The sequence below is a fragment of the Eucalyptus grandis genome, chromosome 2 (assembly GCF_016545825.1).
Source record: "Eucalyptus grandis isolate ANBG69807.140 chromosome 2, ASM1654582v1, whole genome shotgun sequence".
NCBI classification, from domain to species: domain Eukaryota; kingdom Viridiplantae; phylum Streptophyta; class Magnoliopsida; order Myrtales; family Myrtaceae; genus Eucalyptus; species Eucalyptus grandis.
The window spans coordinates 37,106,114-37,130,843 of NC_052613.1; the positions used below are offsets into that span (position 1 = coordinate 37,106,114).

General features: G+C 41.6%; 2 protein-coding genes and 1 long non-coding RNA gene across 4 annotated transcripts; 2 read left to right on the top strand and 1 right to left on the bottom strand.

Moving 5' to 3' along the window:
- Positions 1–474: 474 nt before the first annotated feature.
- Positions 475–6,057, bottom strand: LOC104445395. 2 transcript variants are annotated; one of them, XR_005548228.1, is made up of 7 exons: positions 5,762–6,057; positions 5,582–5,659; positions 5,424–5,482; positions 2,927–2,998; positions 1,776–1,882; positions 1,326–1,426; positions 475–1,077 (listed from the first exon to the last, which is right to left on the bottom strand). It is a non-coding gene; the product is annotated as an uncharacterized LOC104445395 (long non-coding RNA). The 2 variants fall into 2 exon arrangements; XR_005548227.1 differs by lacking the exon at positions 1,326–1,426 and having other exon boundaries at positions 5,762–6,043.
- Positions 6,058–10,611: 4,554 nt separating this feature from the next.
- Positions 10,612–11,157, top strand: LOC120290701 (rust resistance kinase Lr10-like). The gene has a single exon (XM_039307064.1). It carries the CDS (start codon positions 10,612–10,614, stop codon positions 11,155–11,157), a length of 546 nt encoding a protein of 181 aa, XP_039162998.1.
- Positions 11,158–20,984: 9,827 nt separating this feature from the next.
- Positions 20,985–23,623, top strand: LOC104429364 (rust resistance kinase Lr10). The gene is given in 5 exon segments (XM_039307065.1): positions 20,985–21,621; positions 21,991–22,053; positions 22,316–22,360; positions 22,456–23,067; positions 23,070–23,623. Coding segments are annotated over 5 exon segments (1,911 nt in total).
- The last annotated feature ends 1,107 nt before the right edge of the window (positions 23,624–24,730 follow it).

Below are 24,730 nucleotides of genomic sequence, written 5' to 3' on the forward strand. Positions count from 1 at the left end.
TTTATATATCTATTTATTTAATATAAAGGGTGAAATTTATCATGAAGGCCCCATCATTACTCTCATTTAAAGGAGCAACATTGCTTTCATCTTCTCATTTTCTAAAGTCAAATTCGTTAATGGTCAAGTAGAGTTGTTAGTGCCGTGACGTGTGGGTGCCGTCCAATTAGGAAGACATCATGCACAGAAGGAAGTTTCGTGAAGACTTTTCTGTGGATATTCTATGGCACTAAGAACTTCCCACGCCAATTAACCTCACAAGACCTATCGCTTTGACCTTCTAGAAGTTGGAGCAATCTCTACCACCAATAAACTCATTGGCAACTAAATTGCCAAATGAGGGTGGCATCGTGTTTGATTTGTTACATTTTCAAGATAATATGTGATCCTTACATGGGCAACACGCCTGAAATGTACTAGGACAAATGAAATTGCACAAATCATGTCTAATAAAGAATTCAAAATTCAAAATTAGGTCTCTCTAGCGATGGAAGACGCCTTTCCCTCCCGTCATGGTGACGTCCCTCCTGCCGTCGATGGCTTTTCCCCTCGCTGAAGGTGAGCGCTATTCCATCCCTGTGGGTGATGGTTCCCTCGTTCTCTCATCACGAATCCTTTCTCGGCAATGGAAGATGCCTTTTTCTCTCGTCACCGTGATATCCCTCCTGTCCTCGATGGTTTTCTCCCTCGCTGAAGGTGCGTGTTCCTCCATCCCGATGGGTGACGATTGCTTCGTTTCTTCAACCTGATTCGCATCCATCAAAGAGTGTGTGGTGCCCCAATTTACTCCCCTGATTATCATCTTTGTAAGCTTGTTCCCAAACCCTAATATGGATACTGAGCTCTCTGCAAACCTAATATGGGGTATTCCCGGAATAGAACTCCCTTCACTCCCAACCAACCCTTTCCTGTTTACTTGACTTTGAAACCCACGGAATCTTTCTCATCTTCGGAGGTCTCTGTTTCTTAGTTGCATGGAGGGTACCCAGGAAAACCAGCTCCGACTGCTAGCCCTTTGCCAAAGAATGGGCGATCTATGGACTGGGGATGACATAACTGAACTGAATGCCCATATTCCTGCGAGAGATAAACAGGCTGATGAATATCTGTTATATGGGAAATTATTTTCGAAACCAAATGCTAATTTTCAAGCATTCTGGGAAACCATGAAGAAGGCCTGGAAGGTTGATGAAGTTAGATGTGAGGTAATACAACAGGGTTTCTTTGCTTTCTCCTTTAAGTCAGCGGTAGATCAGAGAAGAATACTCCAAACAGCCCCTGGTCTTTTCAAGCAATCTGTTAGTATTACAGGAAGGGGATCCTACTGTTCCCGAGCACTGCTATGAATTTAATCATTGCTCTTTCTGGGTGCATTTGATGGGACTTCCAAGAGCTGCATTGGCGGAGGAGTGTATCCGAATGATCGCTGGAAAAATGGGAGAGGTGGAGGAAGTCAGAATTGATGCGAGAACCAATGGATCTCGAAAAATCGGTAAAGCAAAAGTGAGGTTAAATCTGCTACATCCTCTTAAAACTGGAACGATTATCCATGTGGGGGATCGTAATTGGTGGATAGACTTTAAATATGAGAGACTACCGCACTTTTGTTATTCATGCGGTTACATTGGTCACTACGCTAACTATTGTCCGACCATACCATATGAAAATTCTGGACTTCCACAAGATAAACCTGGGCGCTATGGTTCTTGGTTGAAAGCTGAGGTTAAAAATTCCAGCCCTTGTTGGGATACATTTTATGGTGAGATAGATCTTACCTTAACTGAGGATGAGATGGTTCCCGAGACCCCTGTTATCCCGTCTAATGAGGAATCGAATAGGAAGAGTTCTTCTGAAGGTGGCCAAGCCCTGGTGATTTACAACCCTGCCACACAGTTAATTTCAGAAGTGTCAGTTATGGATGAGTATGCTGCACCGAAGAGAGGGAAAAGAATTCAGCAGAGTTCGGAACAGCCAAAGGGGCGTTCAATGCAAGATATAAGGGTAGTCAAATCTAGTTCAAAGCAACAACCACCCAAAAACTCAAAAGATTTGCCCCTTATGAAAAAGGGTCTCACTAACGACTCTTGATGATATGGATCAGCTGCTGGATACACCCATTCAAATATGGGAAGGCGAATCGGCGGGGCTCAGTGGCTAGCCCTAATAAGCCACCAAGAAAGCCATGAAAGTATTAAGCTGGAACTGTCAAGGTTTAGGCTCTCCCTTGACAGTCCAGCACCTTCGAGCCTTAGTGGCTCGTGAGAGACCTAATCTGGTTTTTCTTATGGAAACGAAGAATCAATTCCAGGTGGTTGAAAAAATCAAAAACAGACTTAAGTATTCATCTATGTTTGCTATAAATCCTATAGGTATTGCGGGGGGTTTGGTCTTATTTTGGGATGAGTCGGTGCACATCACAGTGGAGTATAGCAGTCCGGAGATGATTGATAGTGTATGCACAGATGCTGGTACTGGAGTTCAAATGAAGATTTCCTTCCTACACGCCTCTACTAATTTTCAAGAGAGAGTCTCTCTTTGGAACCTACTTCGAGCTAGAAACGGTATGATATCATTACCTTGGCTTTGCTTAGGTGACTTTAATGAAGTGTTATATAATTGGGAGAAGGTGGGTCGACGTCAAGTGGAAAGATTTCGAATGATGACATTTAGGGAATTTGTTGATTCATGCTCTTTAATAGATATGGAAAGCAGGGGGTGTGCATTCACGTGGACAAATAACAGGGCAGGAGAGGATCTAGTCAAAGAACGGCTTGATCGAGCATTTTGCAATTTAGAATGGAGACTTCTCTTCCCTAATGCTGAAGCTTTTGCATATCCAGCCATAGGATATGATCATGGCCTTATCCTATTATGCTTACACTCACTTACAAAGACACAGCAAAGATTATTCAGATTCGAAGCTTACTGGCTAGATCACCCTGAGTGTGCAGATGTAGTGGAGAAGGCATGGAAGAAATCCCATGGCCAGCAAGGATACCTGGTTAAGAAGACAGAACAAGTGACCCAAGCATTGAGAAAGTGGAGCCGAAAAGCATTTAAAAATGCATCAATACAACTTGATCAACTCAGAAACCAGCTTACTCAGATAACCAACAGTACAGATCAGACAAATATGAGGGAGGAATATAACAGAATAACTGAGAAATTGGGCACTCTATGGCGTCAGGAAGAAATGTATTGGGGCATTAGATCAAGAATTAATTGGCTCAAGTGGGGGGACGAGAACACGAAATTCTTTCATGCAACAACCATTCAAAGAAGACAAAGAAACAAAATCAGTATGTTACGGCTTGAGGAGAATGTATGGAGCCGTGAACCTCAGATTATCAAACAGCATATCACAAGCCATTATAAAGATCTATATTCATCTGTGGGGACTAGATACTACCAGCCAATCCTAGAGCAGTGCCCGCTGGTTGTTTCTCAAGAAATGAACGACATGTTGATAAGCCCAATTACAAAGGAAGAAGTGCAGCAAGCTGTTTTCCAAATGGGGGCATCTAAGGCCCCAGGACCAGATGGTTTGAGTGGCCTCTTCTATCAAATTCAATGGCATCTTATTCAGGAAGATATTTTTCAAATGGTAGACTCTTTCTTTAGGGATGGTTCCTTTGATCCAAGATTAAATGAGACATTTATCACACGTATCCCCAAGGTGGCCAACCCCGAGAGCATTACTGAATTCCGACCCATCAGCTTGTGTAATTTTAATTACAAAATGATCACTAAAGTAATGGCAAACAGACTCAAACCTTGGCTTCCATCCATTATTTCCCAAGAACAGAGTGCATTTGTTGCAAGCCGCCAAATACAGGACAATATTTTCATAGTTCAAGAAGTCCTACATCAACTTAGAGTGAGGAAACGACGCAAAAAATTCCAAGCAGTGCTGAAGCTGGATATGCATAAAGCATACGATCGAGTTGAGTGGGACTTTCTTTGTGATTGTATGGAAAAGATGGGCTTCAACGAGAAATGGGTTAGTCTGGTCAGATTTTGCATCTCCTCAGCTCAATTTCGTATCCTAATTAATGGGGAAGCAGGAGAAAGTTTCGCGCCAACTAGAGGCATTAGACAAGGGGATCCTCTCTCACCTTATCTCTTTATAATTCTGGCCAATGTTCTTTCTAACATGGTGCACAAGGCTGTGACAGACGGGAGCTTAAAAGGTATTAAACTGAATTCTCAGTGTCCTACTTTATCCCACCTACTCTTCGCGGATGATGCTATATTTTTTCTGGATGGAACAATCAGGGAAACTCAGAATCTTGCAAATATACTGAACTGTTATTGCTTCGCATCTGGTCAGTTGATTAATCTCAATAAATCTGGGCTGTTCTTTGGGGCAAGTTGTCCACAGGACTTGAAAAGAAACATGGCAGCTGAAATGAGGGTCCCCATATTAGAAAAAACCGGAAAATACTTGGGGATACCATCAGATTGGGGACAAACTAGAAAACAGATGTTTAATTGGATCATGGCGCGAGTGGATAGAAAACTTGAGGGTTGGAAAGAGCAGTTAATATCAAAGGCGGGGAGAGAAATATTAATAAAAACAGTTGTTCAGGCTCTACCCCAATATGCCATGAATATTTTCAAAATTCCTTTATCCATTTGTCGAGCCATTGAAAGAAAAATTTCAGCTTTCTGGTGGAAGAGCAATGCAGAAAAAAAAGGTGTTCATTGGAATAGTTGGGAAGTTTTGAAGAAGAGAAAGGAGCAAGGGGAATGGGATTTAGGGACCTTGTGGACTTTAACAAGGCGATCGGGGAAACAAGCACGGAGACTAGATCAAGCTCCCGAGGCCTTATGGAGCAGAATCTTTAAAGGCCTCTACTTCCCTCATGGTAATCTATGGAATGCTACAAGAGGTGCCAGACCATCATGGGGTTGGCAAAGTATTCTAGTAGGCCGAGATGCCCTAAGGCCTGATCTAAAATGGGAAGTTGGTGATGGTAAATCTATCAACTTGAGAGAGGATCGGTGGCTAATGTCTGGACCAATTGGGGGACTAGCAAACATAAACGACCCCCAATGTGTGGCAGATATCATCGATACAAACACACGCACATGGAAGAATCAACTTATACAAGAGATATTCAACAGCCCTATATTAGAAGAGATTCAACAAACCACACTCAACATTATTCCCAGATCAGATCGTCTGATATGGATAGGGCACTACTCAGGGAACTATAATGTTAAAAGTGGATACCAGCAACTTAGAACAGAAACATCAGCAACCACAAGACAACAGGCGTCATCCTCATATCAAGCTCCGAAAAGACTATGGAGAGAAATATGGCATCTCCAAATCAACCCCAGAGTCAGACACTTCATGTGGAGTCTATGTAATGAAGGTCTACCAACACGAATCAATCTATACCGGAGGAAAATCATACCTGAGCCCACTTGCCCCTTTTGCCATCAATGGCCAGAATCATCTGAACACCTATTTATCCTGTGTCAATGGACAAAAAACATCTGGCTGAACTATGATGTCGAAATAGATGTTATCCCAACAGCTATCACAAGAGTAGATCAATGGGTATGTGATTACCTCTCCTCGGACAGGTCAGCAAGCCAAAAAGCGATCTTTGCGACTTCCCTTTGGCTTATATGGAAGGCACGCAACAATCTGATTTTTCAAGGTAAGCAAGTAACAACACCACCTCATCAGCGAAGCTGGATTGTTACAAAAGTTATATGAGAAATCACAGCCAAGGAGGGAAGAACGTACCGCAAAACCACACAGCTGGGTACCTCCAGAGCCGGGTACGCTGAAGATCAACGTGGATTGCTCATGGGTGGAACACGGCGAGAGGAGTTCAGTTGCTGGAATCTGCAGAGGAGCCGACGGAAGATGTATTGGGGGATTTGCAGAGAAAATCAGCGCCCAATCGGCCAAGTTGGGTGAAACCCTAGCTATCCGGCGTGCCCTCGTGTGGTTGAAGGAGAACAGAACTGAGTTGAATGAAAGTACTTCAAACACGCGAACTGAAACTGCAGTGTACATATCCAGCGACTCTCTCCCTGTGGTGGACTCCATTTTGGGCCGTAGTGAGATCCCTTGGGCCTTGCGACCTCACATCCTGGACTGTCAATACATGCTGGCCCAAATGAAGAACATCTCGCTACTGTTTGAACCGCGACAGGGGAACCGGGCAGCGGATTGGATTGCCAAATCCTTCAACACCGGTACTCTTCCACCTAATTGGGTACTTTACCCCCGTATGAACTTTATCTTATACTATGTTTAGATCTTACTATGAGTTGTAATCCGCCTTCGAAGTATTAATCAAAGTAGCAGTTTCGACCAAAAAAAAAAAGAATTCAAAATTAGAAAAGTTGGGATTCATAATTAAAAAACAATAAACATGGGAAATTTTTTTTACTCAGCTAACATTTTCTTTTAACATCTTCAAGATGAAAAAGAAATTTTATTTTCAAGACAAATGCGTTGCACGAGTTTTCTGCCAGAAGTAAAAGTCAAGTGGATCACTTGTTAAAAATTGCTGAAGGTTTATACAAATGGGGATTGTACACATCAAGATTCAATAAGTATTCTTCATGCATTTAGCATTTTACTTGTTTTCTTCCCAATCCCTATTTATTATGTAATTTCGTCCATTAAATTTCAATTTATTTAATATAATCTCATAACTTTTGATGCATATAATATTGAACATTTTTATAGAATTTATGGACTAAATTGAACATTAAAAAATTAAAAATTTAGGAATGATATTACATAGTAGTATCAAGTTTGTTTAATATTACTCATTGGGTTAAAATTCATTAATTTTTGTGTAATCATCTCATATTTTTATTTGTATACTTTGAGTAATGAATTGGGTAAAGAAGTCGGTGCTCAGAATGACCCGGAAAGATGGACACGCTTGTTGTGATGGTGACCCATCATAGTCGAAGATGCTGACACCCGTTTCTCACCTTCCGCGGATTTTCTTCCACCAGCTTTTCCAGGATGGTTCGCAACGCGTGATCTTTTTTGACTTTTTCTTCCTATTCCCATTATTTAGGGCAACCAGCTTTCCGATCCAATTCAATTCGTGACTTGAAAATGGCCATATTCCTGTAATTTCATCTCATTTCTTCTTAATCAAAAACCCTTTGCAAGTTATTTTCCACTTTTCAGCGACCATTCCCGTACCTATTCCGTGTCCAATGCATCTTTATCTAATCTCACCCTACATCTCAACACCACAAAATTTCCCTGCTTCCTCCACACAAGTAGGTTTTAGGAGATTTTTCCTTATCTCATCATTGTTTCGAGAAACGGAGCGACTAAAAGTATTCCTCTCATCTTTGTCTTTCTTTTGCATCTCAACACTAAACACTAGATCTGCTTAGCCAATTCGTGCTCTCCGCTACTGCATAAGCTATGGGCCAAGATCAACTCCTTATTCTTTTTCTTCTTCTTCTTTTACATTGGTGTTTTAGCATTGCCATAAAAAATGATCAATGCACAACCTCTTGCGGTGAGGTTGCAACCATAAGTTACCCATTTTGGTTGAGGAGCGGCATCAAGGCCTGCAACCACAGTAACTATGAGCTAGCCTGCATAAATAACGGCACCATCTTGGATTTTAACTAAGGCAAGTACTTTGTGCGCTCCATCGACTATACCTCCCACACGATTAGGGTTGTGGATGTCGGGCTGCAGAAGGGCAATTTCTCGTCTCTTCCTCTCCGGTCTTTCTCTTGCGGCTACACCATCAACAGCCAGGATAGTTATGGTTGCGTGGTTCAGCCATACCCACCACCAACAGTGGCGATCGTGGGCTGCACAAAAGCCGTCGATTCTCCGCTTTACATCAATGCTTCGTCATATCTTGATGGGCTTCAATTTTTGAATTTCTCTAGTACGAGAAGGCGAGTATACGCCATGATCAATGCGAATGTCTCATCTGTGGAAACCGCATGCTCTATAGAGCTTATAGCACCGATACCATGGTCGGGCAATCATTTTCGTTCCTATGAGCAAATTCACGAAGTGATGGTTGATGGATTCGAGCTTACATGACCTCCAACTTCGTGCACCCTGAATAACGAGAAACAAATTGACTGCCCACCAAGGAAGGTAAGAACTTTTCAGTTTGTTTAGTTTTCTTTTAAAAAAAAAAACAAAATAGTTGTGAAGATATATTCGGTCCAAACCTGTGAATTTTTACATGCCCGTTAAGATCAATAGTTAGGTAAGTGCTATCGTGGTATTTTATAAGCATATTAACAAAACATTATTTATTCGTTTGTTTATTTATTTAATTCAAATATGGCAAACAAATCTTGGTTCTGATCTTGGTTGCACGGACACCTATTTAGATCATAACTAAGAGAGAATGGCGAATAACACTAGGCAGACATTTCTTAAGGATATCAGAAGATTATTGAACTCTTATTTTGAGTTCAAAATTTGTCACATATTTTGGGAAGGCAATCGGCCTACTCATTTAACTGTTTGGATACTACATTCTTCCTGCAGCCTCCTAAAAAGAATTATCTCACGTTTTGCTTAGTGATAAGGTTGGGATTATAGATTTTAGACGTAAATTTTTCTTAGTTTTGTATTTTATATATTTACCAAAAGAAAGCTTTTTTTTTTTTTTTTAATTTCCTTCAGCTTTCACTTGGAGAGAATTGTCCAAAAAGTCCTAAACCTATTGCAGTTTTGCTAATTCAGTCCTAAACCTTTCAATCTTGCCGATTGAGTCCTAAACCTTTTGTCAGTTTGCCAATTGAGTCCATTCGGCCAATTTTGGCCGGAAAATGCTGACATGGACGCGGCGGTGCCACATAGGACTGCCGGTGCTAACGTTGACAAATTTTAACAATATTTATTTTTTTAATTTTTTTAACATTTTCTGTTTTTTCCTTTTTTTTTTTTTTCTTTTTGGCTTTTCCCTTGCCCTTTTCGGTGGTCGGCCACCAACCACGGGTGATGGCCGGCCATCGGCCACACCCGGCCGGCCAAGCCTCGCTCCCCACGGGCGACACCCGGTCGAGCGACAATGACACCGGGCGAGGCCCGCCCCGGCGAGGGCCGGCCTCGCCGGATACGGCGAGGGAGCCCTCACTGTGGCTCGCCCTTGCCTGTGCAAGCGTCGGCCTTGCCCGAGCGAGCTTCGGCCTCGCCCCGGCCGGGTGGGCGACGGCTGGCCACCGGCCACGGCCGACGCCCGGCCTCGCCGGATCTAGTCCGGGCAAGGTCGACGCTCGCGGGTGAGGGCGAGCCTCGGCGAGGGCTCCCTCGCCAACGACTTTCGTGAGCACGGCCAGCCGACCTATTCGCTGCCTCCATTGTTGGAGCTTGCTGAGGACGCGAGGGTTTTTCGGCTCGTTTTGTAGAGGGTGGATTGGAGAAGACGACGACCCAACTCGGCTTCCGTAGCAACGAACCGCGGAAGCCGAAGCCACAACAACTCGGCCTGTGGCAATGGCCAGCCGTCACCGCCCGACTGTGGGCGAGGCCGACACTTGCGGGCGAGGGCGAGCCCGGCGAGGGCTCCTCTTGCCGGATTCTGTCGAGGCCGGCCTCGCCGGCTGACCTCGCCTAGCCGGGCCTCGCCCGTGGCGGGCGAGGCCAGGCTGGCTGGCTGTGGCCGGTGGCCGGCCACCGGAAAATGACAAGGAAAAGCCAAAAAGAAAAAAAAAGTAGGGGAAGACAGAAAATATTAAAAAATTCAAAAAAATTTAAAAATATTAAAATATTATTAAAATTTGTCCACGTCATCGCTGGCAATCCTACGTGGCACCGCCGGCATCCATGTCAACATTTTTCGGCCAAAATTGGCCGGATGGACTCAATTGGCAAACTGACAAAAGGTTTAGGACTTAATCAGCAAGATTGAAAGGTTTAAGACTAAATTAGCAAAACTGCAATAGGTTTAGGGCTTTTTGGACAATTCTCAAACTCTTTGCAGGAAAACTCGGCCAACGGATCATGAAATTTTGGCGATCTTCTCTATTTAATTTCAGCGAACATATCGCCCCGTTTATTGAGATGCTGTTGTCCTATGGCTTGGTTGGCCGGCCTTTTCAGATGCTGGCGTACTATGGCTTCAGTAACATTTCTCCAATCTTCTCATTGTGCAATTAATTTGGTTTTCCTACATGCAAACAATTTAACCCACCCACAAATTGGTTATACATATAATAATAATTTCGTTATTTATTTGTTTGTTTATTTATGTAGTTCAAAATCCGCCTACAAATCTTAGTGAATTGAACCGATGTACTCGTTGTTTGATTATGGTCTAATTAAATATCTCTTCAATTTTCTTCAGGTTAGACGATTCAATCTCTATTGCAACCGGGGGCTCTACCTCCGAGTGATGCTCTTGCTCTTTGATATCGGTAACATTACTACAATCTTCTCACTGTGAAATTGATTTAATGTTAAACACAATCATTTAACACGCCCACAAATTGGTTATCGGAAACATAACACCCACAAATTTCTTGCGTTTTTCCTGAAATACAGTGTTTTCGTGCATGGTTGTGAAATTCTTCTTGGTAGCCCCATGTGTGATGCTGTTGCTAATACGCAAATGGAGAAGAAGACACTTAGCAATGGATCAGAATGTTGAAGAATTTTTGCAATCTAACAATAACTTCTTCCCAATAAGGTACTCTTATTCGGATATCAAGAAAATTACGGGCGGTCTTAAGGACAAACTAGGTGAGGGAGGGTACGGTTCTGTGTTCAAAGGAAGACTTCGGAGTGGCTGCGATGTTGCAGTGAAGATACTGAAGAAGGGTAGAGCGAATGGGCAGGACTTCATCAGTGAAGTGGCTACCGTTGGAAGAATTCATCATGTTAATGTGGTTGGACTCATCGGTTATTGTTTCGAGGGCTCCAAACAAGCTCTTGTGTACAATTTCATGCACAATGGGTCTTTGGATAAACACATTTTCTCACGAGGAGAAGTGACTTCCCTTGATTGCAAGGAAGTATATGCAATTGCTTCATGGCACTCCGGTGTCTATAGTTTTGGCAAATTGTTGATAGAAATGGCTAGTGGGAGGAAGAATTGGGACGCGATTACAGCATGTTCTAGTCAGACTACTTTCCTTTATGGGCTCATGATCAACTTAGTCAAGGATTGGATGTGCTAGTGGAACAAGTTAGTGAGGAGGATAGGAAAATAGTAAAAAAATGATTATAGTTGCTCTTTGGTGTATACAATGGAATCCTAGGGACCGCCCTTCGATGCGCAAAATCTTGGAAATGCTAGAAAGAGAAGAAGATGATCTACAAATGCCCCCAAGCCACTCTTTTATCCAATGGAAATGTCAACTAGGGACGATGGAACTAGGACCGGGGAAGGCAATGCTACTATATCCGCTTCATCAACTAGTGCAATAACTAATGAAGATTCTCATCTTAAGTATACTAGTATTAGCATTACAAAAGCCCAGACACATTTCAAAACCATTTGATCCTATGACATGTGCGGCAAAAAGGAATGGATTGTATCGATGATTTTTATGTTCAGCTCTCCTTTCATGTTCATTTTCAGATGGTATATGTTTATGACTATGTTTATGGATCTTAATTATGATCGTATCATCTTTAGCATCTTCATATTTAAGTGTCATTTATCATCTTTAGTGGAGTGTTCCGAGGAGCGAGATTGGGTTTGGAGTCTTTCCTTCAAAAACCAACTAGCACACATCTTGTGCTACGCATGGCTTCATGGCACTCCGGTGGTCACTATGTACGTGTCTCTTCATGGCATTCCAATTATCGTTACGAATAATGTTGAAAACTAACATATGGAGAGAGATGATATAACATTAGGAGAGATGATTAACAACGACTTTAAAGAAGGGGGAGTGTGAGACAGTTCCCTACCCAATATACAGTGGAGACTTTTATTGACTTTTTTATCCCATCCAAAATTACTTTAAAATTACGTTAAAAGATAATGGGAGAGATCAATGTATATGAGAGTTTTCAGGATTGTGTTAACTGTTTCAAAGCATTCTATTGTCATTTTTAAGCAGTTTGTCACTCTTTTACATCGGTTGACTGAACTACAAATGGGGAAGCGCAAACAAAGTCCCACTTTGAGAATGGACGTGAAATTTTACAAATTTGTGAATTTAATTTTGCGGTTTTTCATATTGACTTTTTTTTGCGTGGTGAACGCTGCAACTTAACTCGAAACCCGATAATTATACGGATTTCATGTGAGTATTGGACTGATAGTCATGTAACTTTATTTGTATTTTTTGATCAACATGCAAAGATACAAGAGATAAATGGTGAGTTGCATCATTTACAATTTCTCTGTTTTATTATTATTTCCTCTCTTTTTTGTTGGGGGTTGGAAGGGGGGCGGCGGGAGCGTGCCCGCAGATACCATGTTTCTGTTTTTGGCCTCCAAAATTTCCGAAGGATACTTTTTAATAACAGATTTCTTAATTTGGGATATAGAGAGGAACAACAAAAGTTTATAGTACCAAATACGAAATATTAGAAATATGCGTCCTCCAAGGCAAAGATTTGCCTCGTTATTGCGTCCTTGTGATCTCTTGCTTAAACGGGGGAGGTCACTCCTACACTCACAGTGAAAAGTTAATTCAAAAATTAAGCAAAAAAATAAAAATCATCACATTTTGATCCTCGTTTATCGTTCTCATTCGTGATCTTATCGAGATCTCTCCTCTTTTCCAGATTCCACCTCCATTCTCTCCTTTAGTGCGATAGTTTCTTGAATCGCGGTACCAATCGAGACTTGCGTGAGAGAAGAAGACAAAGCCGAGGAGGAAGAAGAAGGTGATGAGCGGCGGCGGTGAATTGGTGGCGATGCAATGCAGCACGTGTGGGGTGGGGACTCCATGGAGCCGTGATCGCATATTGCCGGCGAGGCTTGCCCTGCCAGCTTTCACTCCAGCTACTTGAATGCCACCCCGAGAGGCCTGGTCCCTGGCTTCATCAACCTCAACCAAAGGGGTGTCGAGAACCCGTACGTTTACGTCGCTACGGTGAATGCTACCGTGCCGTCTGGCAGGAGTTGAGTCTATCGATGCGTATTTCGACGTTTGAAGTTGTTTTGTCGTTTATAATTAGGCTCAAGGATGGTGTTGATGAGGGTACACTTTACTGGTGTTTGCAGGTTCAATGAACAGGATATGCGACGCGTTTAATTGGTGTCAGAAAGAGATTCAAAGATGCTATGGGAAAAGCAGAGGTGCTCGCAGACGATGTCTGGCATCCCCGTGAGTTTTCTCTAAGTTCTTTCTTCACATAATATGTCCGTATAATTAGATAGAAACATTTTGGATTTATTTGTATCTGATTGCTTGCTTGCGTATATTTCTTCTCTGTTTCCGCAATATAATTGAATGCTATTGAAGTAGATATTCAATGCAAAAAGTTCGGCTCCTTCTTCGTTGACGTTGTTTGTCCAGCACGGTGGCCTGATACCATTGCGGTCCTGTGGCTCTAGGAATCAGTTCAAATGATCAGTCATCGGCTTCTTCAGCATTTACCACCAAGGTACTAGGATACCTGCCTTTTAATCTATGTATTCAATCCGCCAATTAGCTGTTGAGCGGATCTAGTCCCTTGATTATTTATCTAGGGGAACTTCAGCTTTAAGGCGGGACAGAATAAGGTATTTCAGCAGACGTTTGAGATTCTCCCAGGAGCGAAGCTCGTGAAGGCATATGCTTGCTATCTATCCACTTCCACTGGGCCTGTCATTGGGACACTATTTGTCGAACAAGAGACTGGCATTTTGTCTGAATCATGATGAGTTTTTATGCATTACAATTTCATAGCCTGAGTTATTATTTTCGTTTCCCCCCTTTATTATTAGCCTGAGTTATCATTATCGTTGCCCCTGGGAGAATCTTAGTTATCAAGTACGCCCGCCGGCTTTAGAAAGACCATCGACCCTTAATTATCCTTCTTTTCCATTAGCGACCCAAAGATTTCACATCTCAGTTTCCAATTCATGTCACGCAATTCACGATCTCATGTTTAGCCCCGATAGGAGCTCCAGCCATGTGCGAAATCATAAAAGCGAAAACCTCACCAAAAAAAAAAACAAAAACAAAAACAAAAACAAAAGAAGAAAATAAAGAGACAAGAAGAAAAAATAGAGAGTGAAACGGGAGAGATAAAAACCCGGAGGAGGTTCTTGCTTCGTTGTGCACACGCACAATCGCAGTCACGCTCAATCTTTCTCTCACCTCCTTTTTTCTCCTTCTTCCTTTTCCCTCTTTGAAATTCTCATCTCGTCTCCGTCGCTCTGCCCCTTGCATTCCGCTTCCCTCCGCCATCCCCCTCCGCCGCCTCCAGCTCTGCTCCTCCTCGCACTCTCGCGCTCCCTCTGCTCCTGCCGCTCTCTCTTTCTCTCCATCTCATTCTCCATCTCATTCTCCGTCTCGTCGACCGGCAGGTGCAACGCTTTGCAGGGGTTTGCAGAACCTATGAACAAGATATGCGACTCATTGGACAGGTGTGGGAAGAGGTTCGAAGATGCTACAGGAAAAGCAGAGGTGCTCCGCGACAATGTCTGGCATCACCTTGAGTTCTCTCTACATTTTGTCTCGCTAAACATGCTGGTATAATCAGATAGAAACATTTTGGATTTATTCATGGAGACTTGTCTAATAGATGATTGCTTGCTTGCTTCCATATATTTATCATTCTGTCTCTGCAATCTACGTGATTGCTATTGGAGTAATCATTCAGTCCAAGCAGTTTGGTTCTTTGTTCTTAATTGACTTCGTTTGCTCAGCTCGGCGGCCTGACAACATTTCGGTCCTATGGTATTGCTAATCAGTTCAAACGATCAGCCATCGGCTTCTTTTGCAATTGCCAGCTAAGATACTTGCCCTATAACCTGTGCATTTAATCCGCCAATTAGCAGTCGAGTGGATCAACTTTGATATGTGGTGCTATCTTCGGTGTTTGTTAACATGGCACTTCCGTGGAGGACATGGTTTGTTTTCTACCATTTTCCAAGGGTATCAGGACTAGCTGGGCTCTTGGAATATAGATGAACGATCATCAATTGGCCAAAGTAAAGAAAAATTAGCTTTGTCCTGTAAGAGCAAGCACTGCAGAATCACATGCCTCCAGATCGTGTTTTTCTTCAAGGCCTAGGCACCAGAGTCTAATCCTTGAGGTCTTCGGCTTGGGATCTGGAGTCCCTAGTTGAGCCCGACCATCATATGCTCAGCCCTTGAGTGTCCGTCCCGTCCTTGGTCCTCCGTGTACCAAGCTTAGGCACTAGGATCTCGATTTCGGGTGGTGGGGATTCCAGGCTGGCCTCCAGATCTTGATTTGAGGCCTTGGGATCTCGGGTGTTGGGTACTCGAGTTGACCTTCCCCTCCTCACACAGTCAGTGATAGCCAGAGGTGATGGACTAGGACTATTCTGTGACTTTGCTGGTGATGGAGTATAATTTTGATGATCTTGGAATTTTATTAAAGGTTGCTAGGTATTTTCACTGCCATATTTTTTTAAAGAAATCCTATCATGTGAAGTGTTCCAGCTCCAAGAATAGTCTTTCTTCTAAATGAAGAAATCGATGAAGAATCAGAGAAATAGGATATCGCGGGGAGGAGGAGGCCGGAGAAGAGCGGTGATTTTGAGGGAGCACTCTTCGTCGATTGGACAAATGACTTCCCTTGGAAATGCTTAGCTTGAACTTGAAACCCCTGCGAACTTTCCTGTAGAAGGCAGCGACTTCGAATTCGCCTGCCAGATTTGAAAAGTTTCTTCTCTCTTTTATTTTGTTATCTTTTAGAGGGGCTAACTATCTACACTTAGTGTCACGCCCCGAATCTCGAGCGCGCCAACATCCCACCATGGTCATGCAAATGCTACATTCTCAGGTATTGTCACCGACCCCATTCATTTATTATTGCACAAGCGAAATGTATTATAAAACCCCTAACAATGAAATGCGGGATAGAAAAGCAGGAAGCAAAACCACAACACAACACTTTCATAATTCAACATAATTACAAACGAAGGCCTACAACCAAAAGTCTACAAAAGACCGGCTCTTAAAAAGGAACTGTCCTACAACCTACAAGTCGGACATGTTATCCAATCCTTATGACTTCACCTCTGCAACTCCTCGAGGCCAACCAAAGTTATCCGGCCGCTCCGTCCACTAGGGACCTGAAATTGTAATCCCACAACCGGGATGAGATATTGTCTCAGCAAGTTCAACCCCCTAAACCCCTATTAGAAAGAAAATACACTCCGGGTAGCCTAGCCACATCACACAGAGAACTTACTTTACCTTAGTTCCTTCCTGTAGGTTAGTAAAATTCATATTACTTAATCACGGGTAGTATCAAGAACTTAACCCATTAGAACACAATCAATCTCACATAATTCATAATCACAGCAAGTGTTCCAATTATTATTCACTGCCACACAAGGGCATAGCCTACTCGCAATTCGGCTATTTACTGACATATAGCCAGGCATCACCTCCCCCCTTGGAGCGTGGCTTCGTCACCACGTCGACGGCATTCCCGAAGGAGTATGGGTCTAGTTGGCCTAGCCTCTACTACGACCCGAGCCACGTCACTCTGTTGACGGCATTTCTAAATAAATAAATGTCCAGTTGGCGTAGCCACTACTGCGACCCGAGCCACGTCACTCTGTTGACGGCATTTCTAAAGGATTAAAGGTCCAGTTGGCGTAGCCACTACTGCGACCGAGTCCTTCAACCAGCACACGATAATTCAATATTGACCCCCGGATACTTTGCATTTCACTCAAATACTCCAATTACAATATTAATCGTTAAAAATCCAATTTCGGTGCCAAACCAACACTTGGAATTTTCTAAATAAAATCCATGCTTTTTACAATCAATACTCAATTTGCATTATCCAATCATCAAATTCATAATCTAAATACATAGCAGCGATCGGCGTGAAATTCTGAGAATTTAGGGTCCCGAAATAATTTTCGGAATTTATTAAACAATTAAATTTATTCCCAAAATTAATTAAATAATAATATCCATATTTTTCACAATCCATACTTAATTTATAATATCCAACCATCAATTTCAAAATCCGAATACACAGCAATCAAGACGAAATTTTGAGCAATTGAGGTTAGAAATAATTTTTCAGTTTTTTTTTAAATAATAATATTTTAATAATTTCGTAATATAATATATTATTAAAAATTCCAGAATTTCGAAACATTTAAGTAAATAAAAAATTAAACCCTATTATGTCCCATCAAGGTTTATTATTAAATAAACTCTCTTAGCCTTAATTAAACATGCTTTAAATAAAACAAATCTCTTAATCTAAATCACAATTAAATAAACTAAACTAACCACCTAAACTTACTTAACTTAGACTAAGCACACTTAGGGAATCATTAACTCTCTAATCAAGATTTAGTGAGTTAAACTCACCGAATTAGCGAGCCGAGCAGACCAAAAAGACGGGGACGTGAGGGGAACAACTTTCCTCAAAGCGGGCCAAGCATTCGGGGTCGGAAAGCAGGCCAAAACGGGCCATAACTGAGTTGTAAAACCCACTTTTTTGGCTGTTGTCCGCTGCTGGTTGAGGCTGAAAATGAGCAGATCTGGGCTTGGATGAGACGAAGAAGGACTGGGGAAGGTTAAGGGGTAGAACCGAACATAGGCGGAGCCCGAACGGTGGCTGGAGGTGGTTGATCTGAGGTTGGTGCTGGCTGAACAGCCTCCTGGACGCACGAGCAAAGGCCAACAAAGATGGTCGGGCGTCGGCCAAGTGTGGACAAGCGTGGGCAGCGGTGGAGCGCGAGACGGAGAGTGGCAACGGCGGTCCTAGCTCCAGTGGCTTGCTGGTCGATCTTCGCTCGCTGCTGGTGCTCTCGAATCTCTGGGACGTCAAGCACGGCGGGGAGAGGGAGGAGAGAGAGAGGCGATGGCGCGGTGGTGGCGCGAGTGGGCGGCGAGCGGCCGGCAATGCGAATGGCAACAGCAACCGGCAATGAATGAAGCTGTGGGCTCTTTGCATCCGGCTTCTTCGGTTACTAGGCGTGCGAAGAAGGAGAAGAAGATGGGGTGCTGTCGGGGAGAGAGAGAGAGGGAGGAGAGAGAAGAAAGGCGACCACCTCTTTTCTTTTCTTTTTCTTTTTTTTAATCCAACAAGAATGACCCACCATGACCTAATATGACATCACCTTCCACTAAATTCAAATCTCCCACAACAATTTTCAATAGGTCCAATTCCATCCTCCGTCGTGGCACACGAATTCTTAAACTTTGTACATCACATTCTTCAATTCTCTTCTAATTGAACCAAATTAAAGTCCGTAAAATTAATCCAATGTCACCACCCTTCAATTCACATACTTACTTGACCATAGAACCATCTTGATCTAAAAAAACCACCAAAAGCAGGCCTACCAAATTTCTAAACCAAATTAACCATACCTTGATTATTTTGCTGAAAAGCTCAGCTTGCATGAAAAATCTTCCAAAGATGAGTCAATATTCCTAAAATGATTTGTGACACACCCAGACTTCCAATTTCTGAATTCGATCTCAATTTTACGGTTGATTTCACTCTAGCACGATATTAGCGCGTCCTAATCTACCGGGTAGCTTCTAGAAATTTCCGTGCATTTGACCCGTGGTTGATCAAGTTGCAATGTACATCTTTGACACATCAGTGACTCTCGGTTGTCGGGGTAATCTCAAGGTTTCAAATACGGACACAGGGTACCCAATCGACAGAAAAGTCAGTCTAGTGTCGATCGACAAGAATTGTGCGATCTGATGGAATCACCCACACTCGATCACATGCCTCTATCGAGTCGACCTATCTCCGGTCTTTAATCGATTTTTAATTGTGCCGTAATAACCCTTACAGATTAGCTCGGTCGAAAAGTCGCTTCCTGGTCAAATTCTCGAGTCTGATGCATTAGAAACACTTAACGACTTCACCCGATAGACTATTTTTCACATGAGTGGCCGACTAAAGGAAAAGAACTATATGCGTGCCAACAAAATGCCTGTCTCAATTTTTTGAAAATAGAATTAGAAAATTGAGATGTCACACTTAGTCTGTTACTTACACATAATAAATATGGAAGATTCCTACCCTTGAGCTTGGTATATACAAATAGTTTTGCCCAACACCAATGCTTCAACGACAAGTAAAGGTTGTGTAACTTTATTTACTCGAGATTTTGACTAAAGACGACTTTGAAAGCCACGATAAATCGTCATTTTAACCGAATAGTTTAATCCAATTCCTTCAGCAACCTTTCTAAAAATGAGCCTCAATGCTACCTAGTATCACTTCTTCGGTCGCAGTATAATCAACATGGTCTAATTCATTTTCAGAACTTAAACAAAGGATAGAGAGGAAGAGACCAGTTACCTTTTTACAGCCTAATGTTGACGACCATTCCCACGGCTTCCATAAGGTTTTGATGTATATTAGATGCAATTAAATTATGTGTATGATCAAGGATAGATTAGTTATTCATCTGAGGATTAAAGTAAAGTCATATTATTCATTCATCTGAGGTTCAAATTGTATGGAAAATTTCAAGTTGCGACACCATAAGAACCTTAGAGGCATTTCTCACAAAGCTGATGTCTATAGTTTTGGCAAATTGTTGATGGAAATGGCTAGTTGGAGGAAGAACGGGGAAGTGTTTACAGAGTGTTTTAGTCATATTTACTTTCCTTTATAGGCTCATGACCACCTTAGTGAAAGATGAATGTTCCAGTGGAAAAAATTAGTGAGGATAGGAAAATAGTAAAGAAGATGATACATACAAAGGAATCCTAGTGAACTATTCTATGTGCAATGTCTTGGAACTGCAAGATGGAGAAGTGTGGACAATTTGCAAATACTTCCCAAGTCACTCTTTTATCCAGTAGAAATGTCAACAAGGGATGACAAAACTCGGACTGATGAATGCAAGGATACTATATCCACTTCATTTACTAGTGCAATAACTTATGAAGATTCTCATCTTAAGTATGCTAGTGCTAGTATTACTCAAGCATTAACACATCCATATCATTTGATCCTGTGACATATGTAGCAAATAGAAACCAATCACGGCCATTATCTGATTGTATATGTTTATGATTACATTTACGGATGTTCCTGTATCATCCTTAGAATTATTAGATTAAAGATTTCACGAGCTATATTTCAGCTCTCGAATCCTGATGGAAAAAACTAATGACGACCTTCACCATAGTGGTATGAGGAGCAAGTTCAGGCTTCCGAGTCTTTGCTTCCAAACACAACTAGCACTCAACCTGCACTAGGCGTGGGGTTACGACAATCCAATGGATCAAAATACCCGTTCTTTCTCCTTTATCCGACGAGAAGTCGACAGTTCATGACCCGTCATCGTTCTTTTGGTTGGTGGCTTACTAAATCCTTCATTACTAAATTCATAATGACCCGGAAAAGATGGGCGCACCTGTTGCTCGAGCATCCTTTGAATTTTGACCCATTACTGTCCATGATGACGACACCTGTTTTGCACCTTCCCCAGGCTCTTCTACGAGCTTTTACAGGATCGTTCGCCACTCGCAACCCACGAGCTTTTGACTTTCTTCCGATTCTCTGTTGCTTATCTACGCACGCATCTACGCACGCTGATCGCGACTTGATAATAACTTCGTAGTGCAAAATTGCCTCGAACGGAGAGCAGCTTTGACTTTTCAGCGGACCATTACCAAATCCCAGATGCCTCTTAAGTCGGAGATTGCTCCTCTTATTTTCATCCCTCATTCTTTTCCATCTCCTCGCTGAACCTCTGCTTTTGCTCAGTTGATTCGTGCTCCCTCCTATTGCAAAAGCTATGCACGAAGATCAACAACTCCTCCTCCTCCTCCTCCTCCTCCTCCTCCTCCTTCTTCCTCGGTCTTTTAGTAGTGCTGTCAAAAATAATCAGTGCAGCACCTTTTGTGGCGAGGTTATGAACATTAGCTATCCATTTCGACTGAGGGGTGATCCGACGGTCTGCGGCAATCCTAACTATGAGCTAGCTTGCATAGATAACCACACCATTATCGATTTGTACTCAGGCAAGTACCATGTACATTCCATTGATTATACCAACTATACGATTAAGATTGCCGATGTCAATCTACAAAAGGGTAATTGCTCATCTCTTCCTCTCCGCTCTTTGTCATGCCGCTTCAACGGATCAGATCTGTATAGATGTGGGAGATACCTGTTCAATGATCTAGAATTATCCAAGACTGTTTCAATTGTGAACTGCACGAAGGCCGTCGCTTCTCGGCTATACATTGATGCTTCATCATGCCTTGATGGAGTTGAAATTTCTAATTTTTCCAGTACAAGAAGGCAATTATATGCCATGGTCGGAGCAAATGTCTCCAATGTGGAAAGTGAGTGCACTATAGAGCGTATGGCAATGATACCAGGGTGGGCCGATGGAGACAACCTTCGTTCCTTTGCCCAAATTCATGATCTGATGGTTTACGGGTTTGAGCTTTCATGGTTTCCAATTGCCTGTAAGATGTATTGCAAAGATTATTATGTGTGCGACGTCAACGACGAGAACCAAATTCAGTGCATTGCCAAGAAAGGTAAAGGCTTTTGAGTTTGTTTAATTTCCTTGAAAAATGAAAAATATTGTGAGGGTATATCTGATTGAACTGTCAAATATCATATAAACGTGAAATTGAGTTCGTTTTTCTGTATATTCTTTCAGTGTCCACGCGATTTGAAAATGGCCTTTAAGATCATATAGTTAGTTCAATCGTGTATGGTATTTTGTGACTATAACAACGAATACATTTTTATTCATTTGTTAATTTAAGTAATTCAAATTCTGCCACCTAATCTTAGTGGATGGAACTTGATATACTCAATTACTCATTGCTTGATTATGATCTAAATAAGTGTCTTTTATTTTCTTAAGCTTTTACTTGTCACATATTTTTTCTCTTTTGCAGATATCCGCCATTACCTCACGGGTATCGTTGAGACAATTGTAATGATTTCGCACATTAGCATCGGTAATAATTAAAACAATCTTCTCATTGTGGAATCAAGTTAGTGTTTCTAAATGCAAACATTTAACACACCCACATATCGGTTATTCGTATAATAACAAATACATTTTTTATTCATTTTGTTTATCTATTTAGTTCAAATTCCGCCCACAAATCTTTGTGGATTGAATCGACATACGCATTGCTTGATTATGGTCTAAATAAGTGTCTTTTAAATCTTCTTCAAGTCTTGCTTGTTACAAACTCAATCTCTCTTGTGGAGAAGGGATCAACCTTTACCCTTATGCGACGCTCTCGCTCTTTGGCAACGGTAACATTACTATAGTCTTCTCATTATGAAAATTGACTTTAAATTTCTTAATGCAAACATTTAACACACCCACAAATTGGTTATCGAAAATACAGCGTTTCTGTTCATGGTTGTGAAATTCATCTTGGGAGTCCCATGTGTGATGATGTTACTAATATGCAAATGGAGGAGAAGACACTTAGCAATGGATCAAAATGTTGAAGAATTTTTGCAATCTAATAGCTTCTTGCCGATAAGGTATTCTTACTCGGACATCAAGAAAATCACAAGTGGTCTTAAGGATAAACTAGGCGAGGGAGGGTATGGTTCCGTGTTCAAAGGAACACTCCGGAGTGGTCGTGTAGTGGCAGTCAAGATTCTAAAGAAGGGAAAAACGAATGGGCAGGACTTCATTAGCGAAGTGGCTACTATCGGCAGAATTCATCATGTTAATGTTGTTGAACTCATTGGTTATTGCTTCGAGAGCTCGAAACAAGCTCTTGTCTATGATTTCATGTTTAATGGGTCTTTGGATAAGCACATTTTCTCCCAAGAACAAGGGATTTCTCTTGAGTGTAAGGAAGTGTACAAAATTGCTCTTGGAGTGGCCAGAGGGATTGAGTATCTTCATCGAGGATGCGACGTGCAAATTCTACACTTTGATATTAAGCCTCATAACATTCTTCTGGATAGGGATTCCACCCCAAAAGTTTCTGACTTTGGGCTTGCGAGTGTATCCCACAGTTACAATCTGTGTCTCTAACTAATGCAAGAGGAACTTTACGGTACATGGCTCCAGAGCTTGTCTTCAAGAACCTTGGAGGCATCTCTTACAAAGCTGATGTCTATAGTTTTGGAAAACTATTGATGGAAATGGCTAGTAGGAGGAAGAATGGGGACGCAGTTTCAAAATATTCCAGTCAGATTTACTTTCCTTTGTGGGTTCATGAACAACTCGGTGAAGGATTGGAATTTCTAGTGGAAGAAGTTAGCGAGGAAGAGAGGAGAATCATAAAGAAGATGATAATAGTTGCTCTTTGGTGCATACAATGGAATCCTAGCGACCGCCCTTCAATGTGCAAAGCCTTGGAAATGCTCGAAGTAGAAGTAGATAATCTACAAATATCTCCCAAGCCACTATTTTATCCAGTAGAAATGTCAATAAGAGATGATGGAACTTGGACTAACGAAGGCAATGATGCTATCTCCACTCCATCAACTAGTGAAATAACTTACGAAGATTCTCGTCAATATTATATTAGTACTAGTATTGCCCAAGCATAGACACAAATCAAAACCATTTGATCGCATCACATATGTGGCAAATTAACCATTTGATCGCATCACATATGTGGCAAATTGAAGTATGGCATTTATGATGTTTCTTGTGTAGCTCCCCTTTCTTAGCCATCATCATATTGTAGATATCTATGACTATGTTTTCGGATCATAATTATGCCGATATCATCCTTTAGCATTATCATATTAAAGATGTCATTGGCTATAATTTGGACTTTCAGATCCAATAGAAATTCTAGTGACAACTTTCAGCCTAGTGTTATGAGGTGCGAGTTTGGGTTCCGAAGTCTTTGCTTAAAAATCTAGCTAGCACACAACCCGCTCTACGTGTGGCTTCACTGCACTCAATTGTTACCCCAAATCATGTTGAAAGATGATTCATGTAGAGAGATAATAAAGGAAGGGGAGTACGACTTTCACAATAAATAGGGACACTTTTATTGATTCCGTAAAAATCGAATAAAAAATAGTGGGAGATATCAAAAGATGATCTCTCCCAAAATAACAATAATACATGATATTAATTAAATTCGTATTCTACTTAACTGGTTGCTAAAGTTACTTAGTAGTAAACGCGCACTTAAAAAATTATATTAGTTTTCCTTTTAAGATTTATTGTCTGAGGCTCTTACGTCGGGGGAAATTTTACGGAGGGAGAGATAAATGTCATCTTTATTAAAACTAGGTTTCAGTGTTCTACTTGAGTTTAAATTTATTTTAAATGCAAATGAGCATTCTCATGTTCAGCTTTCGAGATCTCGCTGACCATTCCAAGCGCTTCCTACTATCATTTTTTAGTGGGACATCACTCTTCACATCAAATTGAGTGAACTAGATCTAAGCGAGAGCAACCTAAATCTCAATTTAGGAAATTTTATAATTTTTGTGAATTTAATTTCGCCATTTTTAAGATTGGCTTTTTTTTTTTTTTTCTTTTAGCCGATGAATGTGATCCTTGACCCAAAGTCCAGTATCATATGGATTTCATGTGAACATTGAACTAATGTTCTTATAACTTCATTCGCATTTTTTTTAATCAAGAAGTGAGGAAGCAGTGTGTTGCATCATTTACAATTTCACAGCTTTTTTCTT